Source organism: Sceloporus occidentalis, unplaced genomic scaffold (genome assembly GCF_023333645.1).
Source record: "Sceloporus occidentalis isolate IW3139 unplaced genomic scaffold, rSceOcc1.0.p SCAF_7, whole genome shotgun sequence".
NCBI classification, from domain to species: domain Eukaryota; kingdom Metazoa; phylum Chordata; class Lepidosauria; order Squamata; family Phrynosomatidae; genus Sceloporus; species Sceloporus occidentalis.
In genome coordinates, this window is record NW_028316987.1 from 1,473,967 (window position 1) to 1,500,969 (window position 27,003).

General features: G+C 44.4%; 1 protein-coding gene across 1 annotated transcript in view; it reads left to right on the top strand.

The window, feature by feature from the left end:
• Positions 1–5,158: 5,158 nt before the first annotated feature.
• The window catches only part of PRR12 (proline rich 12), a 41,987-nt gene continuing 20,142 nt past the window's right edge, over positions 5,159–27,003 (top strand). The window contains exons 1-4 of the mRNA XM_089531592.1: positions 5,159–5,690; positions 16,483–16,595; positions 18,514–18,675; positions 20,555–24,042. Coding sequence (XP_089387718.1) covers positions 5,605–5,690; positions 16,483–16,595; positions 18,514–18,675; positions 20,555–24,042 — 3,849 coding nt within the window. The 5' untranslated portion in view covers positions 5,159–5,604. The remainder of the gene's footprint in view (positions 5,691–16,482; positions 16,596–18,513; positions 18,676–20,554; positions 24,043–27,003) is intronic.

Here is a 27,003-nt window from a genome sequence, read left to right on the forward strand (position 1 = left end):
TTTAGACTTCATTTCAAGGGAAGGGTCCATTCAATCGCAATCGGGAACACACCTCTATCTTTCAAATACACAAAAGGGCTGTTTATTAATATAGTTTTATACTTGCATTTCATCACCCCACCATTCAGTTCTCACTTCAGGGCACATCTTCAGATTATGTTTATGTGCCTTTAACACTCCCATGGCTAGGGAGCAGGACAGTCCATCCAAACTCATTGCTTACTCTTAATGCTGAACTTGAAGCTTGGCTGAAGGAGACAGTTTTTACGAGTAAAGTCAGCTTTCCATATCCATGGATTCTTTATCCATGGATTCAAGCATCCACAGCTTGAAAATATTCAAAAATATATAAATTTTAGAAAGCGAACATTGATTTTTCCATTTTATATATGGGACACCATTTTACTATCCATTGTATTTAATGGGGCTTGAACATCCATGGATTTTGGTATCCACAGGAGTCCTGGAACCTAACCCCAGCAGATACCAAGGGCCCATGGTATATGCAAAACTTTTTCCCCTCCCATAACTGGGCAATTTCAGTGAGGTTTAAGTTGCTGGTGAATTTAAAAAGCAGAAATCAGTATGCCTCTTTTTAAAATACTGAATGGACTTAATATCTCCAAATACATAATCTCTGGCCAATCCAAAAATAATAGCAATACTGGACAATGCAGATTCTAATATTTTTTTAGAGTGAGAACAGTGAATGTTAGAGTAGGACTGGCAAGTCTTGTTCAAATCCCACTTGGTTGTAAAGCTCACTTGGTGACTTTTGGCCAGTGTATCTTTCAGAATAACCTACTTCACAGGGTGGGCGTGAGGATAAAAATAGGGATGAAGACCATGTACCATGGGCACCTTGGAGAAAATAGAAGAAATATAAATGTAAGAAATAAGTAAATAAATAATAATACATTCAGGTTTTACTATTGTTTGTGACAAATTAGCTTAGAGGAAGTCAGAGAGAAGAATCTTCCTTTCCTTGGATGGGATTCCTGCGTAACGACAGTTTAAATAACAACACTGCTTTTTTGCAAAACGGCTTACATTTCTAATTAAATTTCTAATTAAATGCTAAAACATTGCAGTTCACCTCACTGATGATTTTTTTAAAAGTTTAGTACAGTTAAATGTGAATTTTGTGAAGCTTACTCCCTAAATACTATGGGACTAGGATTCCAGTCATACTCCTGTAAAAATGACATATTATGATATGTACTGTTACTTTTTCATATTGTGTTTGTGTGTGTGCTGTCATGAAGAGCTCCTACACTCCAAAATTTACTACTATGCCACTGGACTAAAGTACATAGTGTATATGCAAGCAATGATTCTCTCCTCATTACTGAGCACACAGGAATACTGACACACAATGGCAGTTTTTCAAGAGAAGAGATTCTTTTTTGGCCATTCTTTTATTTTAACTTTTTCTTTATAGCCTCTCTCCTTAACAAACTCCCAACATGATTTATTGAACCAAAACAATTAAAGATAAACATCCATTAAACCATCAGAAAGCTGATCATTTAAAGACAATTAGTCAAGCATCCCTGTCCCTCCCTGAGGAGATTAGGACTGGCTCATTCCCTGTTTAGTTTTATAGCACACTCTTTAAAACTTTATGTCCCACCTGGAGTCTGAGTAATTTTAAATGTAATTCTTCTCTGTTTGCAAAGATTTCCCTCTCAGTTCACACTGTTTTAAATGTTTTAATTATGTTCCCTTTGAGGCTGCGGTGGTGGCTGAAAAGTAATTAATAACCACATAAATTATAAAAACTAAAATCTCAGGAGTTGTAAGAGGTAGGAAGAGCTGTAGCTGAATACAGTGGTCCCTTGGTATGCACTGCGTTTTGGTTCCAGGACCCCCTATGGATACCAAATCTGTGGGTGCTCAAGTCATATTAAATGCCATGGCATAATAAAACGGTATCCCTTATATAAAATAGTAAAATCAAGGTTTGCTTTTTGGAATTTATATTTTTTGAATATTTTCAACCTATGGATGGTTGAATCCATGGATAAGACGGATCAACTATATATGCCTGGAAGATACGGTGTCTATCTCAGTGTTTAATGGTTCTAAAACACATTGCAGAAATAATCCAGTTTGAGACCACTTTAACTCAGTGCTAGGAAATCCTGAGAATAATAGTTCATTGTGGCCCCAGAGCTCTCTGACAAAGAAGGCTAAATATCTCACAAACCTATAGCTCCCAGAATTCCTTAGCACTGAGCCAGGGCAATTAAAGTGGTCTCAAACTGCATTTTTTCTGCAGTGTGTTTTGAACCTTAAACTGATCTGGTGGACCAATACTTCCAGAGACCCATCCCAAATGTCGCAGGGATTGGTACCATATTTATACCCACTGGCTACAATTCTTTCTTTCCTGGAAACTCTGCTGAAACTGATAAATTGTGGGCTAGCACCAGTTCCTGGACCATCACTTTGAACAGCTAACTGACTGAGAGCTCCATGATGCCCATACCTCAGATGAAGCCTCTAAAAGGTAATAATCAATTGTCAAACTGATAACTAATATTTACACAAGGTCTGGCCAATCCAGAGACTTCATACTGTCTGCCAATCAGAAAAGCCGACATTTTACACACAGACACACACACACATACACAATTAATTCCTAGCTGTTCCTGAAGAGGGCTCTGAGGACATATACTGTAGTTTCATGTAGTTTAGAATAAATTTCAGCATTAGACCATGCAGTTCAAACACGGGAGTCCCTGACAATTAGCATGGATTCGAATAGCTTATTTCTATTTACAGCTTATTTCTATTTACATCAAAAGGAGCAAAGGGGTGCAATTACTGCAACATCTGGCAACTACTACATATACAATCTTTAGATTTTGTTTTACAGTGTAAGATTATGTAAATCAGTAAGGATTGAGAACCTTCCTCTCTACAACCAGACATCACTCTATTAGGTACATGCACTTTAGTTCTACATGTAAATTGCTCTTTTTGTCTCAGACAAAACAAGTTACAGGTTATTTAAATTGTATATATATTTCAGGCCTGAAATATTTCTTTTCTTATTTATCCTAAACTGGAGATCTACCTTGCAGCTGACAATTGCCTCTGGCCTCTTAACCTCTGGGCCTTGACACCTATTTGTCTTCAGAGACATTCATGCAATTTTCTCTCTGTATTATAAAAGATTCATAATGTCAGATTTTCTATTCATATTGCAGCTTTACAGAAAAACAAAACATAGTGGTAGGTGATACAGGATTGTCTCAGGAAGCCAGGATACTATTATACATGACATGAAACTTATGAAATGTCTCTTTATATTATATAGCAACACATGGGCTTGTGTGCATGTGCCTTCAAGTTGCCTGTTGAATTTTTGCAACCCCGTAATTACTTTTCTTTATGTCAGCGTATTATTATTATTATTATTGCAATACAAAGCAGCTTACAAATTAAAAACAATACAGTTAAAAATTTAAAAGTGAGCATTAAAAATACTGTATCTAAAAGTTTAAAGGTATGTACAGCAATGCTTTAACATGCATTCATAGCATACCTTGTAGCACATGATGCACAATTTTTTCACAGCATGTGAAAAAGCCATGATCTCTCCCCAGAGTTGAGACGGAAAGCTGCTCCTAAGCCCACACAAATGCCAAACTCTTAGCAATAGCCTGGCCAAATGGCTGTAATAAAGTTGTTATTATTATTACTACTACTACTATTATTATTATTATTATTATTAGCAATAGCTGGCCCTCCACATTTGCAGCTTTGACTTTTGCAGCTTTGATTGTTTGGAGGTTTAATATGTTCTCTCTAGGAATCTCTAAGTCCCCCAGTTTAACTCTGCCAGAATTTGACCATAGAGTTGTGCTGCAGAACTTAGATGTACCTAGAGAAAACACTTCTCTAGGCATTTGTAGGTCCTCCAGCATGATTCTGTGATCAATTTCTGGCAGATGTTGACCACAGATCTGCACTGGAGGACCTGGAGATTCCTAGAAAGGTGTTCACTTAGGTAAAAAATAATAGTGGTTTTTTATTTGTGGTTTTTCCACATTGATGGGGGTCCTTCACCCCTAAGCGACACCATCACCTCTGCCGTGTGGATTAGGAAATGTACACATGGAAATGATAAGGCACAAAGACACCTGCCAGGGGCTGCTCTGTTAAAGTTCCCTCCAACTTGCCCCACCATTCTGCCCCATTCATTCCCCCTATATAGCCCTTTTCCTGCTTCTTCTGCCCTGTCCCCTTCCACCTTTTCAACTATTCCTCCATCACTTTCCTTCCTTCCTTCCTTCCTTCCTCCTTGTCTGCCCTGCCTGGGCCCTCATTCCTCCCATCCCTATCTCTGTGCCTTTGTCCTCCCCTCTTTTCTTCCCTACTCTGTACATACTGTGATGAAATAATAATAATAATAATAATAATAATAACAATAACAATAGTTTCTCTCTTTTCCCTTCCACATTCCCTTCTCCCATCCCACCATGACCCCCTTCCTGCTCCATTTCTCTGCCTCCCTCTCTCTTACACTCCATCCACCACCTCTCTCTCCCTCCATCCTTCCTTGCCTGCCCTGCCTGGCCCTCATTCCTCCCATCTCCTCACCTTTGTCCTTTCCCCCCTCTTCTTCCCCACTCTGTCCATCCTTCAGGTGACATTTTCTCTTCCCTGCCTCCCTCTCTTTCCAGTCTGTCCACCACTTCTCCCTCCCTCCCTCCCTCCCTCTCTTCCTCCTCCCTTCCATCCATCCTTGCCTGCCTTGCTTGGCCTTGGCCCTCATTCCTCCCATCTCTGTGCCTTTGTCTTTTCCCTCTCTTTTTCCCCACTCTCTCCATCCTCAGATAAACAACAACAACAGTCATATAATAATAACAGTACTTAATAATAATAATAAACATTCCTCTCCCTTCCCTTCCTCCCTCCCTCTCCACCAAAGCCCCTAATAATAATAGTAATAATAATAATAATAAATGCTCCTCTCTCTCTCTCTCTCTCTCTTCTCCTTCCTGGCCCCTAATAATAGCACAGTACTATTCCTCTCTTATCCCTGCCTCTCTCTTCCCCTCAGTCCCTGCATCCTTCCTTCCTTCTTTCCCTCCCTCCCTCCCTCTATCCCTCCTTCCTTCCTTCCCTCCCTCCTCTCTCTCTCTCTCTCTCTCTCCCTGAAGCACGGGGGGATTGTGGGAGGAAGCGGAGCGGAGCGCAGACAGACGCCCAGCGAACATGGCTGCACCATGAGCCTCCTCCTCCTCCTCCGCCGCCGCCGCTGCCGCCTCCTCCTCCTCCCTCGGCGGCCTCAGCGCCAACGCCAGACCGAGGCTTGAGCCGAGGCCGAGGAGGAGGAGGAGGAGGAGGAGGAGGGAGAGGGGAGGAAGAGGAGGAGGGAGCCCCTCTCCTCTCCTCCTTCCTTCCCTCCTTCCCTCTTTCCTTCCTTCCCTCCTTCTTCCTTCCTCCCTTCTTCGCCCATCTCCGCCTCCTCTTCTCGCTCGGGGCCAGGCCAGGCTTCCAGAGGGAGACCCGCACAGAGAAGGCAGGGGAGCCGTCGGGAGGGAGGCTGGCCTGGGGCTCCTTCCTCCCTCCCTCCCTCGCTCCCTCCCCATGGATAGGAACTACCCCAGCGCCGGCTTCGGGGATCCGCTGGGCGCCGGCCCGGGATGGAGCTACGAGCGCTCGGCCAAGGCCAGGTCAGGCCCCGGGAAGGAGGCAGGGAAGGAAGGGGCCTGGAGGGAAAGACGCGGCCCTCCATCTTCCCCTCTCCTCCTCCTCCTCCTGGGCCCTGGAAGGAGGCCTTCTCCCTCTCCTTCTCCTTCCCTTCCTTTGGGCCTCAGGAGGCGGGGGTCAGGGACAGGGAGGGCAGGGGTGGCTCTGCTGGTTGTGGCTGCCCTTGTTTTCTTTGGGGTGGAAGGTTGGGACCTTTTGGGGTGGTTTTGGGGGTTTTTGTGGGGGGAGGGAGAAGGAGGAGGAGGAGGCCTAGGCTTCAGAGGCCAGGAGAAGGGGAGGGGAGGGAAGGGGAGGGAAGGGAAGGGGTCCTCTGTTGTCTCTGGCTCTCCTTCTGTGTGTCACAGTCTCTGCAGGGAGGGAAGGTCTGGAGTCTGGGCAGGTGAGAAGGAGTCAGATAAGAGACACACACACAGACATATATACACATACATACATACACACATACTTATATACACACACACATATATACACACAAACATATATACACATATATGTATATATACACACACACACATACACTCGTCCCTCCACATTCTCTAGGGTAGGGGCACAGGACCCCCATGAATGTAGCAAAACTGCAAATAACAAAAACACGATGCCTTTACCTGAGAGGACACCTCTCTAGGAACCTCTAGGTCCTCCAGTGCAACTCCGTGGTCAGCATTTGCCAGACATTGACCATAGAGTTGCAGTGGAGGAGCTACAAAGGCCTAGTGGAGTGTTCTCTCTGGGAATCTCTAGCTCCTTCAGTGCTACTTTAGGTTAAATTTGACCACAGAGTTGCGCTGGAAGTCCTATATGTTCCTAGAAAGAACATATTAATAAAATCTGTGAATAATCAAAGCCACAAAAAGTCAAAGCTGCAAATGTGGAGGGACAACTGTGTACACACACATACACACATGTGTATATTTAAGTGTGAGGGCTTTGGGGGTCTCTTTTTAGGGGTGTCTGTGGCATGCATGCATGTATACATGTACGCATGCAGAGGTGCCCAGTGGAGGAGACCCTTGAGCCTATGGAAGCAAGAAGGGCAGTTATCTTGCATTTCTTCCAGATGAAAGGTAAGGCTGCATCCACACTGCAAAAGTAATCTGGTTAGATACAAACTTGGTCCAAAACACACTACAGAAATCATCCAGTTTGAGTCAGCTTTAACTGCCCCAGTTCAGTGGTAAGGAATCCTGGGAACTGTAGTTTTTTGAGAGATATTTATCCTCTGTCAAACTACAGTTCCCAGCATTCCCTAGCACTAAGCCAGGGCAATTAAAGCAATCTCAAACTGGGTTATTTCTGTAGTGTGTTTTAGACCTTTAACTGCCACGGCCCCATGCTATGGAATTCTGGGAACTGTAGTTTGTTGGGATTTGTGGGTTTGGGAGACATTTCTCCTTCCCACTCACAAAGCTCTGGTGCCGCAACAAACTACAGAGTTCCCAGAATTCCATAGCATGGAGCTGTGGCAGTTAAAGTGGTGTTGATACTGCCTAACATGCCCTTGCTCTGTGCTTTGGGGCAGGGAATACCCAGCACACTTTGGGGGATGCCGCCACATTCAGAACTGGAAAGAACTGATTCAGACACTGGGCATTTGAGGACATCTTTCCAATTTCACCATTCGCAAGATGATGAATTCCAGTGATAAAAGCTGTTGAGGTCTGTGCAGGGCTTGTGCTCTCTCCTGGTTCAGGAAGGACTTAGCAAGGGGTCAGACTCCCTGATTTACCTATAGGGTGACTTGTCTATATTTTCCCAGCCCCACCCTGCATACAAGGGGTGAGAAGGGTGCAAATTGTTGCCTTGTGTGTGTATTGGTTTTGGAGATTGTAGCATACAGGATAGCTCTTTGTGCCAAGGTGGTTGAGGTGATGATGGTCATGTGCAGAGGTTTCCCAAAGGGAATACAGGTCTTGAGGATCCCTGGTTATTTCCATCCAGTCCCTTGTGGAATAAGACACAGAAGCTGGCCTGCAGGCCTTGTGACTTGCTTTATATGCTGTGCTTGTAAACCAGGATACTTACCTTCTATGGTTGGTGTGGGTTATTCCTGGAAGTCTATCAGTTATGGAGGAAAAACAGAAAGGATGGGAAATAACCAAGAACTCTGTAGTAATAGGCCTAGCAAACAAGGATGGTGCCTTTTGATTTCATACTTGATCTCATCCTGTGAGGTGCTTCTTTCCAGTATTAGGAAGGGGAGAATATCTGTGTGGGGCAGTTGCACTAACTACAGGTCTATCCCACTCACCTGAAAAAGGTGAGCGAGTGTTGGCTACTCTTGTAACTGCATGGTTTCTCTCCCCATTGTTTGTTCATGCATAAACACCCTGTTACTTTTCCCAGAAAATAAGGCATCCCTCAGATCAGTTGCTTGGCTCTTCCCCTTTTGGATAACCCAGGTATCCCAAGCCCTCATATCCATTTGGACTTGGGTTCTGATATGTTTGATCTTGATCTCTTCCTGAAAAACCCAAGAATGCTAGCTCTCATGGGCCTACTAGCTCCTGTTCTTCCCTTCCCTGCATGAGTCAGAGGTTCTGGAGCTCAGATCCTGCTTGAACTCTAACTTGTGGCCCTCAAGACCGTGTTGTACTTCAGCTTCCATCACATTGGCTGGCAATTAAATTGGTTGAGAGCTGCAATCCTGCAACATCTGAAGGGCCCCACAGTCCCTATCTCAATTCTGAAGAATGTGGGAGAGTTGGAATATCATTCACTCTTATCCAGTGCTCTTCTCATTTCCTACAGTGTCCAAAATTTCATCTTTTGGCACCAAAGACCAAATTTCTTCTTCATTTTCCTTCCCTATCTTGATGGTTGTTTATATGGGTTGGGGAGGACTGTATGCTGTATGACTTCCACTTGCCCCACACCTTGTGTTATTGTTAAGCATCTTCTTCTACTCCTTAGGTGGATTTGTGTGGATATAAAAATGACCCTGATCCCGTCTCCTAAAGCTGCACCTTTGTGTCGACAAGACATTCTTGAATCAACCATTTATGCTTGTTACATGGTTACGAAGGCAGTAACCTGAGTTTTTATTTGACAATGACACTGATCATGACTGTATGCATGTGTTCCATGTGGTCAGTATCCATCTGATTTCTATACATTTTAACTGCTTATTTCAACACACATGCACGCATTGTTACACACCAGCGATTTATGGTCTGGTTGGTACAGTCCTAGAGTGCTAGTCCTTTTGGTGCGCAAACTTTGCCAGTACATGTAGGTTTAAATGAAAGAATACTACCTATGATCCATATTTCCATAGGGACCGTACAATGGATTTGTTTAGAAGTAACTACAGAACTGGCCTAAACGGCACCAGATCCCATCTGATCTTGGAAGCTAAGCATGGTCAGCTCTAGTTAGTACTCAGATGAAAGTCTGCCAATGAATGCCAGGTGCTGTAGGGTATATTTCAGAGGAAGGAACTGGCAAAAACATCTCTTGAGTATTCCTTGCCTAAGAAAACTCTGTGAAATTCATGGGGTCACTATACGTCAACAGGTGACTTAAAGGAACTTGCACGCACACAACAACAGAACCATGGAAAAGGCAAAATTTATACTCGGGATGGCAGGGTCACTAGGAAACATGGGATTTTCTTGGGCACAAGACTCCGGAGTTTTTCTGTAGAAGGAATCTAAAACTGAGCATCTGTGTATGTAGAAATGAGGCACCTGATAGTCCACTGCAAGGGTTCTTGACTTGAGAGAGCTCATGAGGGAGTACTGTGGCGGACCTGACTTTAGACATGGTCTTGTATTTTTAGATAGGCCAAGAAATTAGACTGAGACTACCTGAATGTATTCATCTTCACTGTAAATATGCACATGGAGGCATATGTGAAGCAAAGCAGAAGGCTACATGCATCTTATTTTCTCATATGTATTGTCTCCCTTGAAAGAGTCATCTTCCAGTGTTTACAGGTGTTTGGCTTCTCCTCAGCTTGTCTCCCTAAAGCATCATCTTCCTCCTTCACTCCACCACTGGGCTAAAGGCTGCCGAGAGAGGGCCCATTTTTATTATGGATCAGTTACATTTGAGGAGCCTTGGAAAGTTGTTGGATGCCTTCTGGAGGTTCAGAATTAGATAAAAGTTTGAGAATTCTTGGCCTGTTGTTATTGCAGTCTATGGTACACTAAGATGACCTTATCACGGGGTTTTCTTGACAAGATTTGTTCAGAGATTTGCCTTTCTCTGAGGATGAGAGAGTGTAGGTGGGGCCGAAGGTCACTCAGTGGGTTTTCATGGCCAAGTAAGGATTTGGCCTAATGGATCATTAAAACCTAACATTTCATTGTCTAGTGTTTCTCTTGCACTTTCCTTTTGTTTATTTGCTGCCTTCTAAAGAGAGTGTGTGCATATGTATTTTGTATGTGGCAGAGGAGGATTGTTTAGTTAATTGAAATTACTTTGTTTCCTTTTGAAAGCACAGGTGTGCTTTTGTGATGCATAGTGCACAGTCTCTGTTGGAAATAATTGTGAAAGAGTCAGAGACTTGAAGGCACACAACAACAGCAAGGAAGATTGTTTCTGAGTATGTGCAGAATACATTTCTGTCACATCACTCTTCTCCCATCTGTCCCCATCTGTCAAGACTTTACCTATCTAAGGTTGACTGTGGTCCCAAACACACTGCAAAATTAATCCAGTTTGAAACTACTTTAACTGCCCTGGCTGGGGAATCTTGAGAATTGTAGTTTATTGTGGCACTGAAAGAAAAGGCTAAATGTCTCACAAAACTACAGTTCCCAGAATTTCCTAGCATTGAACCAGGATGGTTAAAGAGGTCTCAAACTGGATTATTTTTGCTGTGTGTTTGGACAAAGGAGGGCTTCCATGTTGGGGGGCATATTTTCCATGTGGGCTTGAGGCACTGCTCCCTCAACCGCTGGGTGTGTGATAGTTTGATTTTGTGACTGTGTCAGCAAATGGCTTATTGAATTAGCCTTGGAAATAAGCCTATAAAATGTTACTAGCCAACAACATTTGTATCAACCTGCCTCAGCACAAATATTTAATATTTGCGGGCACACTAGTGTCCTAAGAGAGAAGAAAAATATTTCCCAGTTTACAAAAGCCTTGTAGAGTAGTTGCCTGAAGGTGATCATTCGGTACCTCAGGCTGAGTGTTTACAAGTCAGATTTGAGAAAACAAAATAGCTGGTGACAGGATTCTACAGTGGGCTGGCCTTGTGCCTCCTCTCCTGGATTTGTGAAGGGTATAATGTCCATTGCTTTTTCCAGAGTGAGCTTAGGTTTCTTGACCTCCTTCATCATTCTTATTCATGTCTTCAATCTGTGCTCTTAGTCTTCATCCTCCCCAACCACAGACCACCACAGGTTTGCTGCTTTTCTGATTCTCTTAGAGGATCTTAGAGGTAGGGCAGTGTCATTCAGTGTGCATGCTTTGTCTCTCATAGATGATGGAAATCTATAAGGTTCTTTTTTCATAAATGACATTTTGCTACTGCACATGTACCTGAGGCTTACATATACTCCCCGCCGCATGCAGTTTTGCTTTCACTGTAATCGTGTGTGAATGCGTATACACAGTATTACAAATACAATACAGTTAATGCTTTCTGGAATAATTTCATGCATGGCGCCCAGGAGAGTATTTTGGAGGTGGCCTGAGAGTGTCAGAGAGTGGCCTGTTGCTGGAATTGTGTGCAGTCTGTATTTTTTTTTAAAAAAAGAACAAGTTGGGAGACTATTCAAATTTTGTGTCAGGAGAAGCTGAGTTCTACAACTTGTGTATATAATACGGATTTGCTTGTCTTTTGCATAATAAGTATACCTTCAAATACTAAGGAGAAAGGACAAGGTGCTTTGCAGGTCATTTAGGCTCTTCCCTACTTTGGCAAATTTACTTTTTTGGACTATAGGTCTCAGAATCCCCCAGCCAACATGGCCAAGGGTGAAGCTGTGGGTGAAACCAATCTTCACATCACTAAAGACCAGAAACTTTGTAGGATGCCCCTATTATTAAGCTGTATGTTTTTACAGCATCACAAACTATCACAAAGCTCTGCCTGTTGCCTGTCCATAATAATAATCTAACAGTTGGAAATCCTATAAACCTTCATGATATGTTCATATCCCATGGTACATATATTATTTGGCAACCAGGCTTTTGGTGTTACCTTTAATAGTGCTGTATATATCATTTTATGTGCCTGCCCTCCATATGGTATATCCTCCTAGTGTACAACTCCATATTCTGATCACACCTCCTTCCTGCTTTGGTGACTTGCCTACTTCTATGCATGATTTTCCACAGATTATGCACATTTACTTATTGTTAGTTGGACTCGATTAGCAAATAGTTGGTCAGTATGTAACTGTGTTTGCAAAAGGTATGCATTTATTGAGAATATCTGTACAGTTTTTATATGGGACAGGCTGTATGATGTGCCCTGGGTCATTTGTTTTTTAATAGGTGTTGCGAGCATTGAATTTTTACATGCAGTGTAGCTTTGGTATAGGAGTTACTCTAAGATAGTCAAAGTACAATACCTGTGTTAGTGCAGAGCATTCATGTAGGAAATGTGGCTGTTGTTGGGTTTCCATTCGATTATCCATCTTAATACATATCCATGTACTGTTTCTGAGTTATGTATGTTCTTCAGAATACCATCTTGCTAGTCTTTATAGTACAGTATAGTCTTTATAGGCTAGATAGTATTGGAATAGCGCTTACATAGACCTAGATAGAATCTTAACTCTTTTCATGGCACCCACCCCCCTTTCTTCATTTGTTGCTTTCCCCCATTATACTTGATGATTGCCCCGACACACAACATATATTCAGATTCAGAAATGGAGGGAAATTTAAAGGTGTATAACTTAAACTTGTCCAATACGTATAAGTTGTATTTTGTTGTTTAAAAAAATTCACATGCTTAATATTGCAGATGACTGATTGTATCATTGCAGAGAGTATGCCAGTTCTTCTTACTTACTCCTCCTTTTTTGGACAGATGCATGTGCACTTTAACTCTGTGCTCATTCACTGTTTACTTCCATAATTTGATACAAACCCTCAATGTTTGCAACTCTGCCTAGACACTGGAAGTGTGCATTGTGAAGAGTTACTTCCAAGGGATGAAGAAATGAGCTTACCATAAGCCAGTGTACCCTGGCAAGGTAGAGTGTTACTCCTATCCAGGTGGGTCTTTTTTCAAGTAATAAACAATCCAGGAGTCAAAATATGTATTTCTCTTTAAAGTGCAGTAAATATCATTCCCTTTCCTTACCTACATGAGCCTCTCTTCGTCAGAACAGAAGATGAGCGGAAGTTTGTTAAACCAGAACTTGGAAAGCTTAGTTTAGGACTACAGCATCCAGGATCCCTCAGCTAGCATGGCTATTAGCCATGCTGGCTGGGGCATCCTGGGAGTTGTAGTCCAAAAAGTGGGTTTGATGCTATTTGTGTAAATAAGGTGCTTAGATAATGTGTTTTTGTTATGAGGTTTAGATGTATAGGCATTCCCACTCCAGAATTTTCAGGATTGGTAGAGAAGGCATGTCCTTAAGTCACCTTGAGAGACAGGCCAACATTATGTATTGGTTGTGGAAACTGAGGCTTAGAACAACTGACCTGCTCAGTCAGTGTCTTCTCAAACCTCCCAGGTCCAGTAGCTTATCAGCTGTTGCTCACCTGGTCTATAGTTCTGAAAGGAACAACCTGCTTCTTCTTTGTTATTGGGGGGAGGGAGACCCAGGGCCCATGGGGATTTTTTGGTAAATGCATGAAGATTGGTGCTTAGATCTCAAAGACCTGAGTTCAAATAAGATACTTTGGATGGATAGGTGGATGGATGGTTGGCTTTTGGCCTTGGAAAAGACAGATACTCTCACACTCAGTTTCTGATCTGTACAGTGGGAGCAGGGGTGACCTGTCTTGCTCAGGGGTTGCAAGGGCAAATACAGTGACTACTTTAGAAATGAATAGTGTGATACATTTGAAAACTGCTATAGAATAGAAATACTTCTTTCTGTGAACACCTGAATGAAGGTTGCAATTCTGAGGTGAAACAAGAGGTCAGGTACAAAAAGCTGTTGTCTGACTCTTGTTGTCTTTTGTTATCTTCAGAAACACATGTGTTTGCTTTGCAGTCTCAGCTGCTGCCCTCTTAAGCGAAGGGCCAAAGCATAGCAGGGAAACTGAGGATTTCTCTCTCTTTGTGCCAGGAGTCCCAGAGGAAACTGGATTTCCTACATCACTACCTTTTGCTCTACATATCTTGCTTTCTGTCTCTGCATGCCTCTCTCTTTGGATGGATTTCCATTCAATGCACTGTGGCAAGTTAGGAATTGAAGATGGTGAGGGTAAATGAAAGAGTCTCTTATTTCCTGTTTCCTATAGCCCTTAGCGGAATGGCCCTCTTGTGGCTGCTGCTGTACAGTCAATTCTTACACACCCCCAGCCCTATGCAGGCAGCTGTGGGCAAAGGGCTGCTTCTACGTTTGGCAAGGTGAGCCTCTCCTGCCACTTCTTTTGATCTCTGTGCTCATTTGGCACTTGTAACCTCTATACTTCACTGAAAGTTTGCTGCAGGTAGTCACATTCCTGAGGCAGGCACTCTTAACCCTTAGCAAGAGCTTGTCCGCAACATATCCTTCTGTATAGAGAGGGCTTCTCCTGTCCCAGGGCTGTGCTTGCATTTCCTGCGTGGCACGTGCATAATTGTGGCACATGCCTCGACACACACATTCAGGGAAATAAATAACGGTGTTGGGTTTGGCTTGGCGCTGGAAGGAGAGGAGTGGCAGTGTTGCACATAATTATGTTACATAGAGTGGTTCCCAAAGGGAGCCTGGCAGAACAGAGCACAGCATTGCTGCCTGGGATCTGGAATTCCTGGGTGTTGCTTTAAAGGAGACTGGTTCCTAGTGGGAGTGATGGTGTTGAGGGCCTTGTTGAGCGTGAGTGCATTTTAAAAAGAAAACTATTGCGACCACCTTGTAAAAGACAACCAGACACCAAAGTCATGGTCCCATAGCAATGTTTGCTCTAGGTGACTAGTTGGTTGCAGCTGGTTGAGACTGCCATCTTGTACTCCGTTACCCGGGATTTCATTTATTATAGCAAATAGCCAGCATAATAATAAATAAATACAAATATTACAAGACAGTTGACTGGGTGTAATATGTACATTTTAAAATCACTTCAGCCATCATAAAAGGAAATAATGAGAGTTCGAATAACTGCCATACGCAGAATGGGGCTCGAGCTTACACGTTTCCCCCACGCAAGAGAAGGACCCACTGTATTTAACAATATTGTTTCTCTACCCCTCTATGGCAATCAATAGCAGCTGTACAGAATCTAGCAACCTTGGCAGTTATTTGCATACAATTACCTGGAAGAAAACCCTAATGAGCTTCCTGTTGAGGAGACCTGTGTAGGATTTCACTGTTGAATTTGTGTGATGAGAGACCAGACTCCTGGGTTTTCTAATAACAGAGAAACTGGGATATGTTTTGATTTGGAATTTGGGAAAATAAACTGTTGAGAATGAGGACTTGTGCCTGTTTTAGAAATGAAGGCTAAGTTCCATGGTGTGGAACAGGGGCTTGGAAAATGGCCTTTTGTAGCTTAGAGCAGGGATCTGGAAAGAAGGCCTCCTGGGTGTTCAGTTTCTCTGACAATAGGCCACATAATTGGCATAGGGAGCAAGCTTTTGTCATTTTTAGTATGTGTAGGGGGTGGGGAAATGTCTGTGCAGATCACACATGAAAATGTGCCTTCTTGGTGGGGGTGGAGGTAGAAAAGAATTTCAGGTAAAGGACAGGAGTAGGCAGTAGCATCAGAAACAAAGTTGACCTGATTGGATTGCAGTTAAGCACAGAAAGATCTCAACAGCACCCACGGCTGAAGAAGCAGGACAGAATTTGAGGGGTGTTCTTCTGCAAGCTGCATTTTGGCTGCTGGGCTAGACAGCTGCGTCTTCCTGTGCGAATAGAATGGGGCCGTGGCAGGGGAGGAATGGGGAGGTCAAATGCAGATGCTGTGGGAAACAAGGAACTGGGGACTACATTTCCCAGCTTGCATCACAAATATTATACTCCAGTCCTCTTTCATGCAAAGTGATTTGCTAATGAAAGGAGATAAGGGTAAGAGGAAGAAGGAGGTGGACAGTGTCTTGGTCTTTCTCAGAGCATATAAAATGGGGAAGTTCTTCCTTATTCTTCTGTTTGATTTTGTTCTGCAAAAAGAGGACATTGATGTACCCATTTTAAAGGTGAGAGGTGATGCCCAAGTCCATCTTGAAAATTCACAGATAAGCAGAGATCTGAACCTTTAGAGGTGGGATGCAAACATACAGGATCCCTCCTTGTTTTGCGCTCAAAATCAAAACAACTGTCTTTACTTGGTTACTTGCTCTTGATCACTTATGCAAATGAAAACAGCAGGTGATCCCTCAAATGAGTTTTAAAGCAACCTGTCTGTGCGTGCAGTCAGGACATTTGATATGAAGTTTGGAAAGCTTGATATTTTTCAACTACAACAGCCAGACATAGTCCAAAAAAGTAATGTTTCCAAACTCTGGAGCATGTTAAATTAATTAAATCAGGATTAGTGGCACCTCTGTTCCGATCATTCTTAGCCAGGTTAGTTGGATCTGTTGAGAACAGGGGTCCCAAAAAAATCTGGAAAGGCAAAGGTTCCTCAGCTGTATGTTCAATGAACTTAACTGTCTTGTCAGACCTGACACACCCTCTCTTTCTTTCTCTCCAGCTTGGTGTATGGCGGATCCCGGAGCTCACACCCAGACACAGATATCTTACACCGCCAAGCATACGCCACCCCTCATCCTCTGCAGGGCTACGCCACAAACCACCACCCGGCAGGTACCGTGCTCTTTTCTTTCTCCTTGATGTCTGTATCTTATCTGTGTTCCCATGCCTAAGGCTCAGGTTTAGAGAAAAGAAGGAAGAAATCTTGTGGCATCTTTAAAACAGTTTGTTCCAGCATATAGTGAAATATGGCCCACAGGTATATTTATAAATGCAGTTAGTAAATATTAATAATATTTTACCTTTCTGCTACTAAGCTCAAGACACAGTATGTGGCTTTCCTCCTTGCCCTTTATACTCACAACAAATATTGAGGTATGCCAGAATGAGAGAGACTAACATAAGATTACTCAATGGCTGAAGCACAAGGCCCAGAAAGAGCGGACTCTGACTGCTCCAGCTGCGATTGGGTTGAAACTGCGGCCCAATGCCAAAGTAGACCAGCACCACAGTACCAATCCATGCCAGCCAGGAGTCAGTCTAAATCTACTCTTTTTTATTCTGACTTTGTAGCCTGGAGCATGGCCTTGGTGCCATGCCCCCAAATCGGCCAGAAGCTGCCTTATTTGGTCCATGTATTTTGGACCAGTGAGTCTCCTGAATGAGTGGGGATTAGGATTCAAATCTTCCAAAACCCACACTTGCTCTTGGTGGTATGCTGATACTCTTTACATAATTAGTACAAAGCTTATGATTCTTAATATAATTTGAGGCTATGTAGGACAGGGCCAGGATCCAAATTGTTGCTTTAGCATCCAACTTTCCTCAGTATGTTTTCCTGACCAGTGTTCTTTAGCTGATCTGTAGTAAATAAATCATTTTGTTCAGGTGGATGATGAAGCCTCTTGTTAAAAGATTTCCTATACTTTGAATCAGTCATTAAAAAAATGGAGATTGTAGTCAAGAAGTCAAATGAAGCTATAAGACTTGGAAGAGCAGCTGTGAAGGAACTAGATAAGATTCTCAGTTAGATAAGATATATAATTGAATACCAAAATCAGAATCATCCATACTCTATTTTTTCTGAATTCTCTGTATGGATGTGAAAGCTGGCAGAAAAAGAATTTGACATTTGAAATATGGTCCTGGAGGATAGTTCTGTGAATATCCTGGAATCCTACAAAGATAAATAAAGAAGTCTGAGAGCAAATCAAGTCTGAACTCCCCCTTGAAACCAAATGACTGAACTGGGGCTATTGTGCTTTGGGCATCTCATGAGATGACATGACACTTTGGAAAACATGTTAATGCTTGGCAGGAAGCAAAATAGAAAAAGAGGAGATCACATTACATATGGATTAATTCAATAAAGGAAGTCAAAGCTTTGGCTTTTCAAAACCTGAGCAGGGCTGTTGATGGTTAGGGCTTTTGGGTGTCTTTTGCTCATACAGTCACCGTAAGCCAAAACTGACTTGATGACAAGTAAACCACTTTTCTCTTCCTCACTGGCTAATTTTGGTTAAAAAAGAACATACCCTGTGCTAAAAGAAGTGTACTAAAGATGTAATGTAATTTGGCCCTTGGTTCTTTGATTCCAGTATAGCTAGATTTTCTGATACCTGGCCATTCTTGCCCATTGTTTCCAGTTTGCACAGTCTTCTTTTCCTTTTTCCCTGATTCCATCTGCCACCTTTCTAGTCATCACCCTCTCATTTCCCACCTTCTCTTCATATCTGCCAGGCTATTGGCTGGTTCTCCCTTTTCCCTCCCCACTTAAACAAAAAGAAACTAACGAGTTGTGTAGTTTTTTGTTCTGTACTGCCCATTTTTGTCTGTTTTATAAGGTGCCTCTAACACCCCCATACTGCTGTCTCTTTGGAGATTCTCTTGCTTGTTCCCTAAGACTATAATCCTCTTCCTGCCCCCTTTCAATGTATCTGTCTTATCTTTGCTTTCTCACTGACTTTCAGCTCTTTATCTCCTTTCTCTGTCTCTCTCTTAAAATACAAACAAGCACTACTTTCTCCTTTAGGTCTTTCTGGCCTGTTCGAGACAGGGCTCCATCATGCCAGCAGTGCCACACCAGACGCCTCGGTCATGAACCTCATCTCAGCGTTGGAGTCACGGGCACCGCAGCCAGGCCCTTCTGCTTCTTCCCTTCTCTCCCAGTTCCGCACCCCATCTTGGCAAACAGGTAAGTAATACACTCTGGAGCTCCTCCCAGTATCCCAAAAGAGAGAGTGGAGTCAGTTCACTCACTGCCAGATGGAGTGAGCATTTGTTGGGGGCTTCATGTTGATGCACTGATGCAACTTAAATGGTAGGTTAGCAATTTGGCCTTTGGGTAGAAAGAGCATATGGTGCTGAGTTGTGACTCTTCACTGGGACTTTTGTCATTGGCATTTCTGTCAAGCTGCCTTATACTCATCCATTGTCCATTTAGCCAGGTATTCTGCACTTGAACTACAAGTACTTCTTTGGGGCAGGAGAAATTGCCCTCCAAATGTTGTTTGACTGTAGCTCCCATCACTCTTCACCTGTGTTGGCTAGGGATGATGGGAGTTGCATTTCAGGAGCATCTAGAAGGCTACAAGTTGGCCGTTCCTTATTGAAGGTACTGGCCAAGATGTCTTTTCTACCATTCGCTTTTAAACTTGAGATTCTGGAGGCAAAACCAGGGATTGTGTATTCTGTTGCTAAGGATACTGTGTCTCTTCTGAATGAATGCCTGGAGGAAGTAATTGGCTGGATGAGGGAAAACAAATTGAAGCTGAATCCAAACAAGACAGAGGTGCTTACTGTCAAAGGTCCTAACCTGGGTTTGGAGGTATGTCAACCAGTCTTGGATGGGGTTACACCCCCCCTGTTCGCAGCATGTAGGTGCTTCTAGATCCATCACTTCAAATGACAGCTCACATGGATGTAACAGCCAGGAGTGCTTACTATAGCTTCAGCTGATATGTCAGCTGCGCTCTGCCTAGAGCTGGAGGACCTAAAGATGGTAGTGCACATGCTGGTAACCTCAAGGCTGGATTTCTGTAATGTGCTATACATTGGGCTACCTCTCTATCAGGTTAGGAAATTTCATCTAGTTCAAAACATGGCAGCCAGATTGATTACTGGGACATTCAGGAGTGATCACATTGCACCAATATTAAAATCACTCCACTGGCTGTCAGTTAATTTTGGGGCAAAGTACAAAGTATTGGTTATTACCTTTAAATCCCTACATGGTTTGAGTCCAGGTTATCTACAGGATCTCCTCCTATATAATCCACCACCTACACTCAGGTCCTCTGGCGAACATCTTCTCCAGTCAGCCAGGACTAGGTTGGCAACTGAGCCAGAGGGCTTTGTTTTCAGCCACCCCTAAACTGTAGAATGACCTGCTGGAAGAGATTCAACAGCTGAACACAGTTTGAATTCAGAACAACATTGAAGACTAATCTCTTCTGGCAGGCTTATTCAGATGATTTTTAAACTGTGAATTTTAAATGATGGATTTCAAATGTGGATTGTTTTAATATGTGGATATCTTATTTGTCTTTTTAAATTGATGTATATTTTAACTGATGTGTTTTAACTGATTTTGTTTATCTGTTAATTATTGTTGTTTCCTGCCTCAACCCTATTATTATTATTATTATTGTTATTATTGTTATTGTTATTGTTATTGTTATTTGTGTGCAAAGCCAGTGCTCGGCCATTGAGCTATGGCAGGAGTGGGGACTGGATAGTCTTTCAGATACTACTGGAGTGCAACTCCTGTCAGGTCTCACCAGCATAGCCTATTGTGAGAAACAATGGTACATGCAGTCCTGCAGCACACGAATGGCTCCTTGTTTTCCCAAGCCCTGAGCTATAGCCTACATGACTGTAATCTTGCCTTTATTTGGAAACAGTAGGGAGAGGGAGCCTGTCATTTTGTGAATTTCCTCCACATTTTTACTATGCACACCTGTCTTCTCCTCCTTGAGGAGGTAATGCTTGGTGTTTCGTTTATAGAGGATCCATAAATTATGTTGTTTTTGTCCAGGAGCCCATAACCTGAGTCTCTTTTTTCTTCCTTGCAGCCATGCACACTCCAGCGCCTGCCGAGCTCTTCATCTCAGGGGCCCTCCCAGGCTCCGGCACCTTCCCTTCATCCTCGGCGCTTTCTGCTTACCAGCACCCGGCCTCCTTCAGTGGGCGCAGCTTCCCAGTCACTTCCTCACTCACCCTGCAAGATGCCACCTTCAGCCCAACCTCCAATGGTCTTTTGTCTCCTCATGATCCTTTGCTTCACATCAAGTCCTCACAGCCCAGTGTCCCTTCATCGCTCAGCTTTGACCGGCTAGGCAGTGCAGTGCTGGGTACAGGCTTGCCCTCCCAAAGCTCAGCTTATCGCAGTGCTCAAGAGTCGGCATCCCGTCACCTCCCTTCCCAATTCAACCTCCTTTCATCCTCTCTGGGACCATCTGACCAGACATCCCAGCTTTACAACACCTCTGTCTTTTCAAGCTCACCTGCCTCCTCCATTGAGCGGGCCATCCCCCGACAGGACAGTGTGATCAAACATTACCAGAGACCCTCTAGCGCCCAGCCGCAGCTGCCTGCCGCCCACTCCCTCCAGCATTACCTGAGCTGTGGGGGCAGCTACCAGCAGATGCCCCACCGCTCCAGTCTTTCCTGCAGCCCCTTGGGCGAACAGTCCCCTGCCAGCAGTGAAGGTTCCCAGCAACAGAAGACCCCACAGGCCACACGGCAAGAGCCCTCCCAAAGTTACCGTCCCATTATTCAGTCCCCTGGGTACTCTGGCACAACCTCCTCTTCGAAATCCAAGAGCTATTCCGCATCCCGCCAACCACCTCGTTCCACCGCCACGCCCAAGTGCCAAAGCAACTACAGTTCATCCACCCCCAAGCCTAGCTCTGTCATTGCAAGCCAGTCCCAAGCCTATTCTCCCGGACAGCCCCAGAGCCTGCTTTCCATGAGCCAAACTCAGAGTTACTCTGTTAGCCAGCCTCAGAATCTCTCTTCAGTTAGCCAGGCCTCGCAAGGTTTCAGCAGCAATCAGGCCCAAGACCTCACAAGTGTGAGCAAAGCTCAAAGCTACTCAACCACTGGTCAGGCCCAACAAGGGCAGGCTGGCCAGGGTGGGCAAGGGCTGCAGACCTGTCAGAATCAGACTTACTCACCTGAGCAGCTGCAAGGCTTGTCATCAGTTGGGTACAATGTCCAAGCTGAGCCCCATGTCTCTGTCAGCCAGACGCCGAGTTATGTACCAGCTCATTCACAGGGGATGCCCACAGCAAGCCCATCATTAAGTTACAGCACTGGCCACTCACCGGCTATGCCAGGCCACAGCCAGTCCATTGGCTATTCGCACAACCAGAGCCTTCCAGACTCTAGCCCTTCACAGATCATTCGGCCTCTCCAGTCACCCACTGCTAATCGGCCACAGAGTGTGGCGTCACCTGGCCAGTCTCAGAAGTATCTCACTTCTGTGCTTTCGCCTTCCTTCATGCAGTCAGCACATACCCAGAGCTACCAGAGTTCCCAAGGAGGGTTGGAGAGGGCATCATCTTATGGTAAATCCAAGGCTGACTCAGACCTGCTGTCATCTGAGCGGACGGAAGATGAGGAGTTCTTGATCCAGCACCTACTGCAGTCACAGAGCCCACCTAGGGTGCCCACGGAAGGGATGGTAGAGTGTGAAGAGAGGGCTGGGAAAGGGATGGGGTATGAGCTGAGCAAGACAGAGGAGCGTTACCACTTGCAGAGTGTCATCAGGACCAACTCTAACCTGGACAACCAGGGCCTTGAGATGTCACTGCAGAGTCTCAAGGACAAGAAGAAAGGAGAGAGGGCCAAGGAGTATTCACACACACGCTCGACACCAGAGTCTTTGGCCACCTCTGTGGTCCATTACAGCCATCAAGCTGGTTCTATGGACTCTTATGGGCAAGAGATAAAGAAATCAGTGGAACAGCACCTCCAGGGAGGCCACATGGACACAAGTGGCAAGGAGATTTCCCAAGCCCACTCCTATTTGCAGAAGACTCCTGAGCATGCTTCACAGCCTCACCCCATGGAGCCCCATGGACTGATGCCTGGGCAGCAGGGTGCCACACTGATGTTGGACTCCCCTCCTGATTTGCCCTCTCTCTCCCTTTCACAGCAGCAACAGCAACAGCAGCAGTCCCAGCTGCTCCAGTCTGTTCTGACACACACCCAGAGCCAGCTGCACTCACGTGGGAAGGTTCGAACCCCCCTGGACGTCCACTTGATGGAGCCTCAGCGCATGCACCAGGCTGAAGCACCCTCACCACAGCTTCAGATGCAGGCGTTAGAGGCTCACCTGCACCAGGCTCATGTGCGTTCCCAGAGTATGGAAGCACAACTGCTCGAGTCACAGCAGTCACCGCAACTCCAGGGTCAGCTCCAACCAGAGAGGATGCAGTCTGAGGGCATGGAGGTGATGCCCCAGGGCAATCTTTCCCAATCACAAGAGATCCAGGACTTCTTGGAGCCAGAATTGAGCTTGGAATCTCACCTGGGGCAAAGCGGTGCGGTGCAAAATCAGCAGCATCTTCTTCCTGATGCTACTTTGGACCCAGACTCTTCACAGCAAGTCCCTCAAGGGCAACTTGAGGGCAAGGACCAGTTTGAGAGCCCCAGCCCACAAGGAGCCAAGCAGCGTTTTGTTCCCTTGACCTCCATCTGCTTTCCGGACTCCTTGTTACAAGATGAAGACCGAAGCTTCTTCCCAGGCATGGAGGACATGTTTGGCCCTCCTCCCTGTGCTGGAGATGAGTTTCCCAAGCCAGATGATGGCACACAAGGCATGGAGAGGGGCGAAGGGATGAAAGGAGGGGGCTATGACATGATGCAAGGAGGGCAAGGATACCAGAGCTACTGCCAGTCTGAAAGCGGGGATGGACAGCACTTGGGACTAGATTCTGTTTCAGTCAAGCATGAATTGCCTTCAACAGTGAACACGGAGCAACTGGGGCTAATCCAGTCTGGCCAGCACGGGACACCTCCCGTTTCAGAATCCAAGTCGGGCCTGACGTCACCAATTTTTTGCTCCTCCAAACCCAAGAAACTGCTGAAGACGTCATCCTTCCACTTGCTCAAGAAGCGGGAACCGCCATTCCAGCCACCCAAAAAGAACTATGCCCAGGAGTATGAGTTCGAAGATGATGAGGACAAGGAGGATGTTCCGGCTGACATCCGCCTCAACAGCCGCCGCCTGCCCGACTTGCTGCCTGACCTAATTTCTAGCTGCCGCACCAATCGAACCAGCCTCAGTCCCATGGGAGACATAGACTTCTGCCCACCTAACAGTGGCCTCATGGAAGGTCCCAAACGACGGGGCCGCAAGCCCACCAAACCCAAGCGAGAGGGTCCGCCCCGTCCCCGCGGGAGACCCCGCATCCGGCCGCTGACCGAACCACCCCACGGCGTGGCTCACGATGGCACCAAGAAACCCCGTGGCCGGGGGAGAGGGAGGGGCAAGAAAGCTGGGGAGGAGGGGGTGGAGCCAGGAGGAGGCTTGGAGTCACTCAAACCTCTCAAGGTAAGCCGGGAGAGTGAGGAGGCTTGGTTTCTTTGTTAAGCAATAGGGCTTAACAGTAAGAGAGGGGATTCTTCCTAAGGAGATGGTGCTAGAATAAAACAGGCAGAAGTCAGTGAGGGGATGCATGGCTTCTGCATGATGGATAGTTTGGGAACATAGGAAACTGCTTTAAATCAGATCAGATATGTGAAGTTGAAGGCTTTCACAACTAGCATCCATAGTTTTTTGTGGGTTTTTCAGACTATGTGGCCATGTTCTAGAAGAATTCATTCCTGATGTTTCACCTGCATCTGTGGCTGGCATCTTCAGGGAAAGGTGGCATGGAGGTGTGTGGGGTATATATATATTGTGTGACCTTTGGTTGAGAGGAAGTGATTTACATGTTAATCTGTGTGTTGGTCTGTTAGTGAATGGCAAGGCCCCAGGGTGGGAGGATATGCAAGGAGGATTTGTGTCTATTTAATTCCCAACAAGCAATGGATCACTAATTAAATAGATACAAATCCTCCTCGCATAAATTCTTCTAGAACATGGCCACCTAGCCTGAAAAACCCACAAAAAACTCAGATCAGACAGTTTGTCCATATAGTCCAGTATTGTCTTACCTGGTAGGCAGTGGCTTGTTAGGGTTGCAGGTTTGGGTTTTCCCCCATCACTTGCTACCATGAGTCTTTTTTTAACTAGAGATGCTAGCAATTTCCTAGAGATGCTTAAACATTCTGTTGTATGCTATGTCGTGGTCCCTATCCCAGTGCTTAGAAGAATTATTTTATTGAATTATTCCTAGAATCCATATACCATTGTCAGTGGTGGGATTCTGGGAATTCTAGACTTAAAAAAAAAAACGTTTCTAAGGTCCACCCTAGCTTTGGTGCGGAGGGGACCAGCCTCTGGGAATGGAAGTTGCAAGGCACAGACAACTTAAGTGTGATTAATAAACACTCCATATGGGACTATAGTGCTATAAATATATATTGTGAAAGTACCCCCTGAGTAATTTAGGGCCCTCAGTGTTAAGAGAGGAGTAGGCAATTTCAGCAGGAGCAGGGCCCAATTTTCTGCACCAGAGGCATTCTGTGGACCACACAGACTGCCAACAGTGCCAAACAAACATGAGAAAGATACCTCACAGAACTGGAAGTGCTTACAATTCTACTCCTTTTTAAAAACAATGGTATATTTAAATGTTAAACTGTACAAGATGAGTTGACAAACTTATAAAAAGGCAAATGGCTGATACTGAAAGAGGCAATTCACCTCTGGGGGAGGGCTGAAAAACAGCAATCTGGGAAAATCGGGGTTGTCAGTGGCTACAAAACCAGAATTTTGCTCACACTGGCTTAAGACCACCAGTTTGAATTGAGCTTGGAAACAGTTTGAATTGAGCCTGGAAACAAAGCCAAAGAAACCTATCATATCAGATTGCTGAGATGAGAGGATTAGAAGGCTTTACACTTGACATTTTGGTAGTTTGGCAGCTGTATTCTGTACCATTGGAAACATGAACAGAGATGTAAAATTTCCAGAAATTTTGAAGCTGGAGGGAGGGGTGGTTCTGGATTTTGTTTTTGAGGGGGAAATTTAAAATGGCAATATTACCACACTTTACATATTGAAAATCCCTTTGTTACTTAAATAAGATAAAATGTAGTATGTATAATTTGGTTTGCCATAAAGTTTTCGTGTTTGCTATAATGATAATGGTATAAAGTTTGTTTATTACAAATTGAATTTACTTTTTTACATTTTAATTTTTTGTTAAGAGTGAAGCCATACAGTCCTGAACTGCAAGGAACTGCTTGGGTTTTGCCAGTTTCTTCTGTTTTTATTGATTTTTGCCTGTTCCTAATAGATAGGAATTAATACATCAATAAAAACAGAAGAAACCATAATAAAAGAGGGAAAATTGTGTAGTCTCCTCTAATAAGTTGAAAGGTGACTTGAAGGCACATACACACCCAAATACAGTTTTCCATAGTGTCAGGAAGACATAATGCACTCATTCCCATTAACAGAATTGAGAAAAGGAAATGAAGACCAAGAATTGCTGTTACCTGCTTTGTAGATATTCTTGTGTATAAGTCTTCCTCTTATACAGATTTTAGAAATATTTTTGGGAAGTAAATATATGAACCACCTTGTCTTAAACATTTTATTCATAATTCTAAAATACAATTGTACAACCCACCCCCACCCTCATTTTTTTCCAAGAAGAGAAGGCTTTGGGGGGGAAACTTTTTATTTCCCCCATAAATTTGTTCCAATTTTTCATTTCCCAGGCCTTCACATTGTTAGTTATGAACAGTTCTCAAGAGCAGCCCCTTCTACAGTATATATCGTTGATGCGGTCTGGGCACAGAAAAGGACCATAACTCAGTGGCAGAGCTTGTGCTTTGCATCAGAAGGTTCCAGGTTCATTCCCTAGAAGTAGAATTAGACCCCTGCCCCAAACCTTGGAGAGCCACTACTAGTCAGTTTTGACACTGCTGAATTACAGTGACCAATGGCTTGGCTTGATCTGAACCAGCTATGTAACTAGAGCTTGAGTGACAGTGGCCAGGTTCAGTGATCCAGGAAAGAATACATCCCTTTTCTTGTAGAGATTTCAGGTGATGCCAATAATATGGTCATCGCCACCTGGAAGGAAGACTGTCAAGGAAGAGTGTTAGTTCCAGAAGCATAAACAAACTACATTTAAGGGAGTACAAGCCTGTCCAAAGCAGACTGTTCACTAACAGTGAGTCAGGGCTGGGTGACCAAGCATCTTCTGGCCTGCCTGCATTAAGCTTCAACCCATGCCTAGTCTGTTAGGAATGTTAGGCAGTGGCTCAGGTCTTCCTCTGACTGCCTTGAAGCAAATGAGAGAGTAAGTGGTTCAGAATGAGCAAGAAAGCACTGATGTTACCAGCATACTGATGGTACTTTAACCTAGCCTCACTCCGCAGTTTCATGTAAATGTTA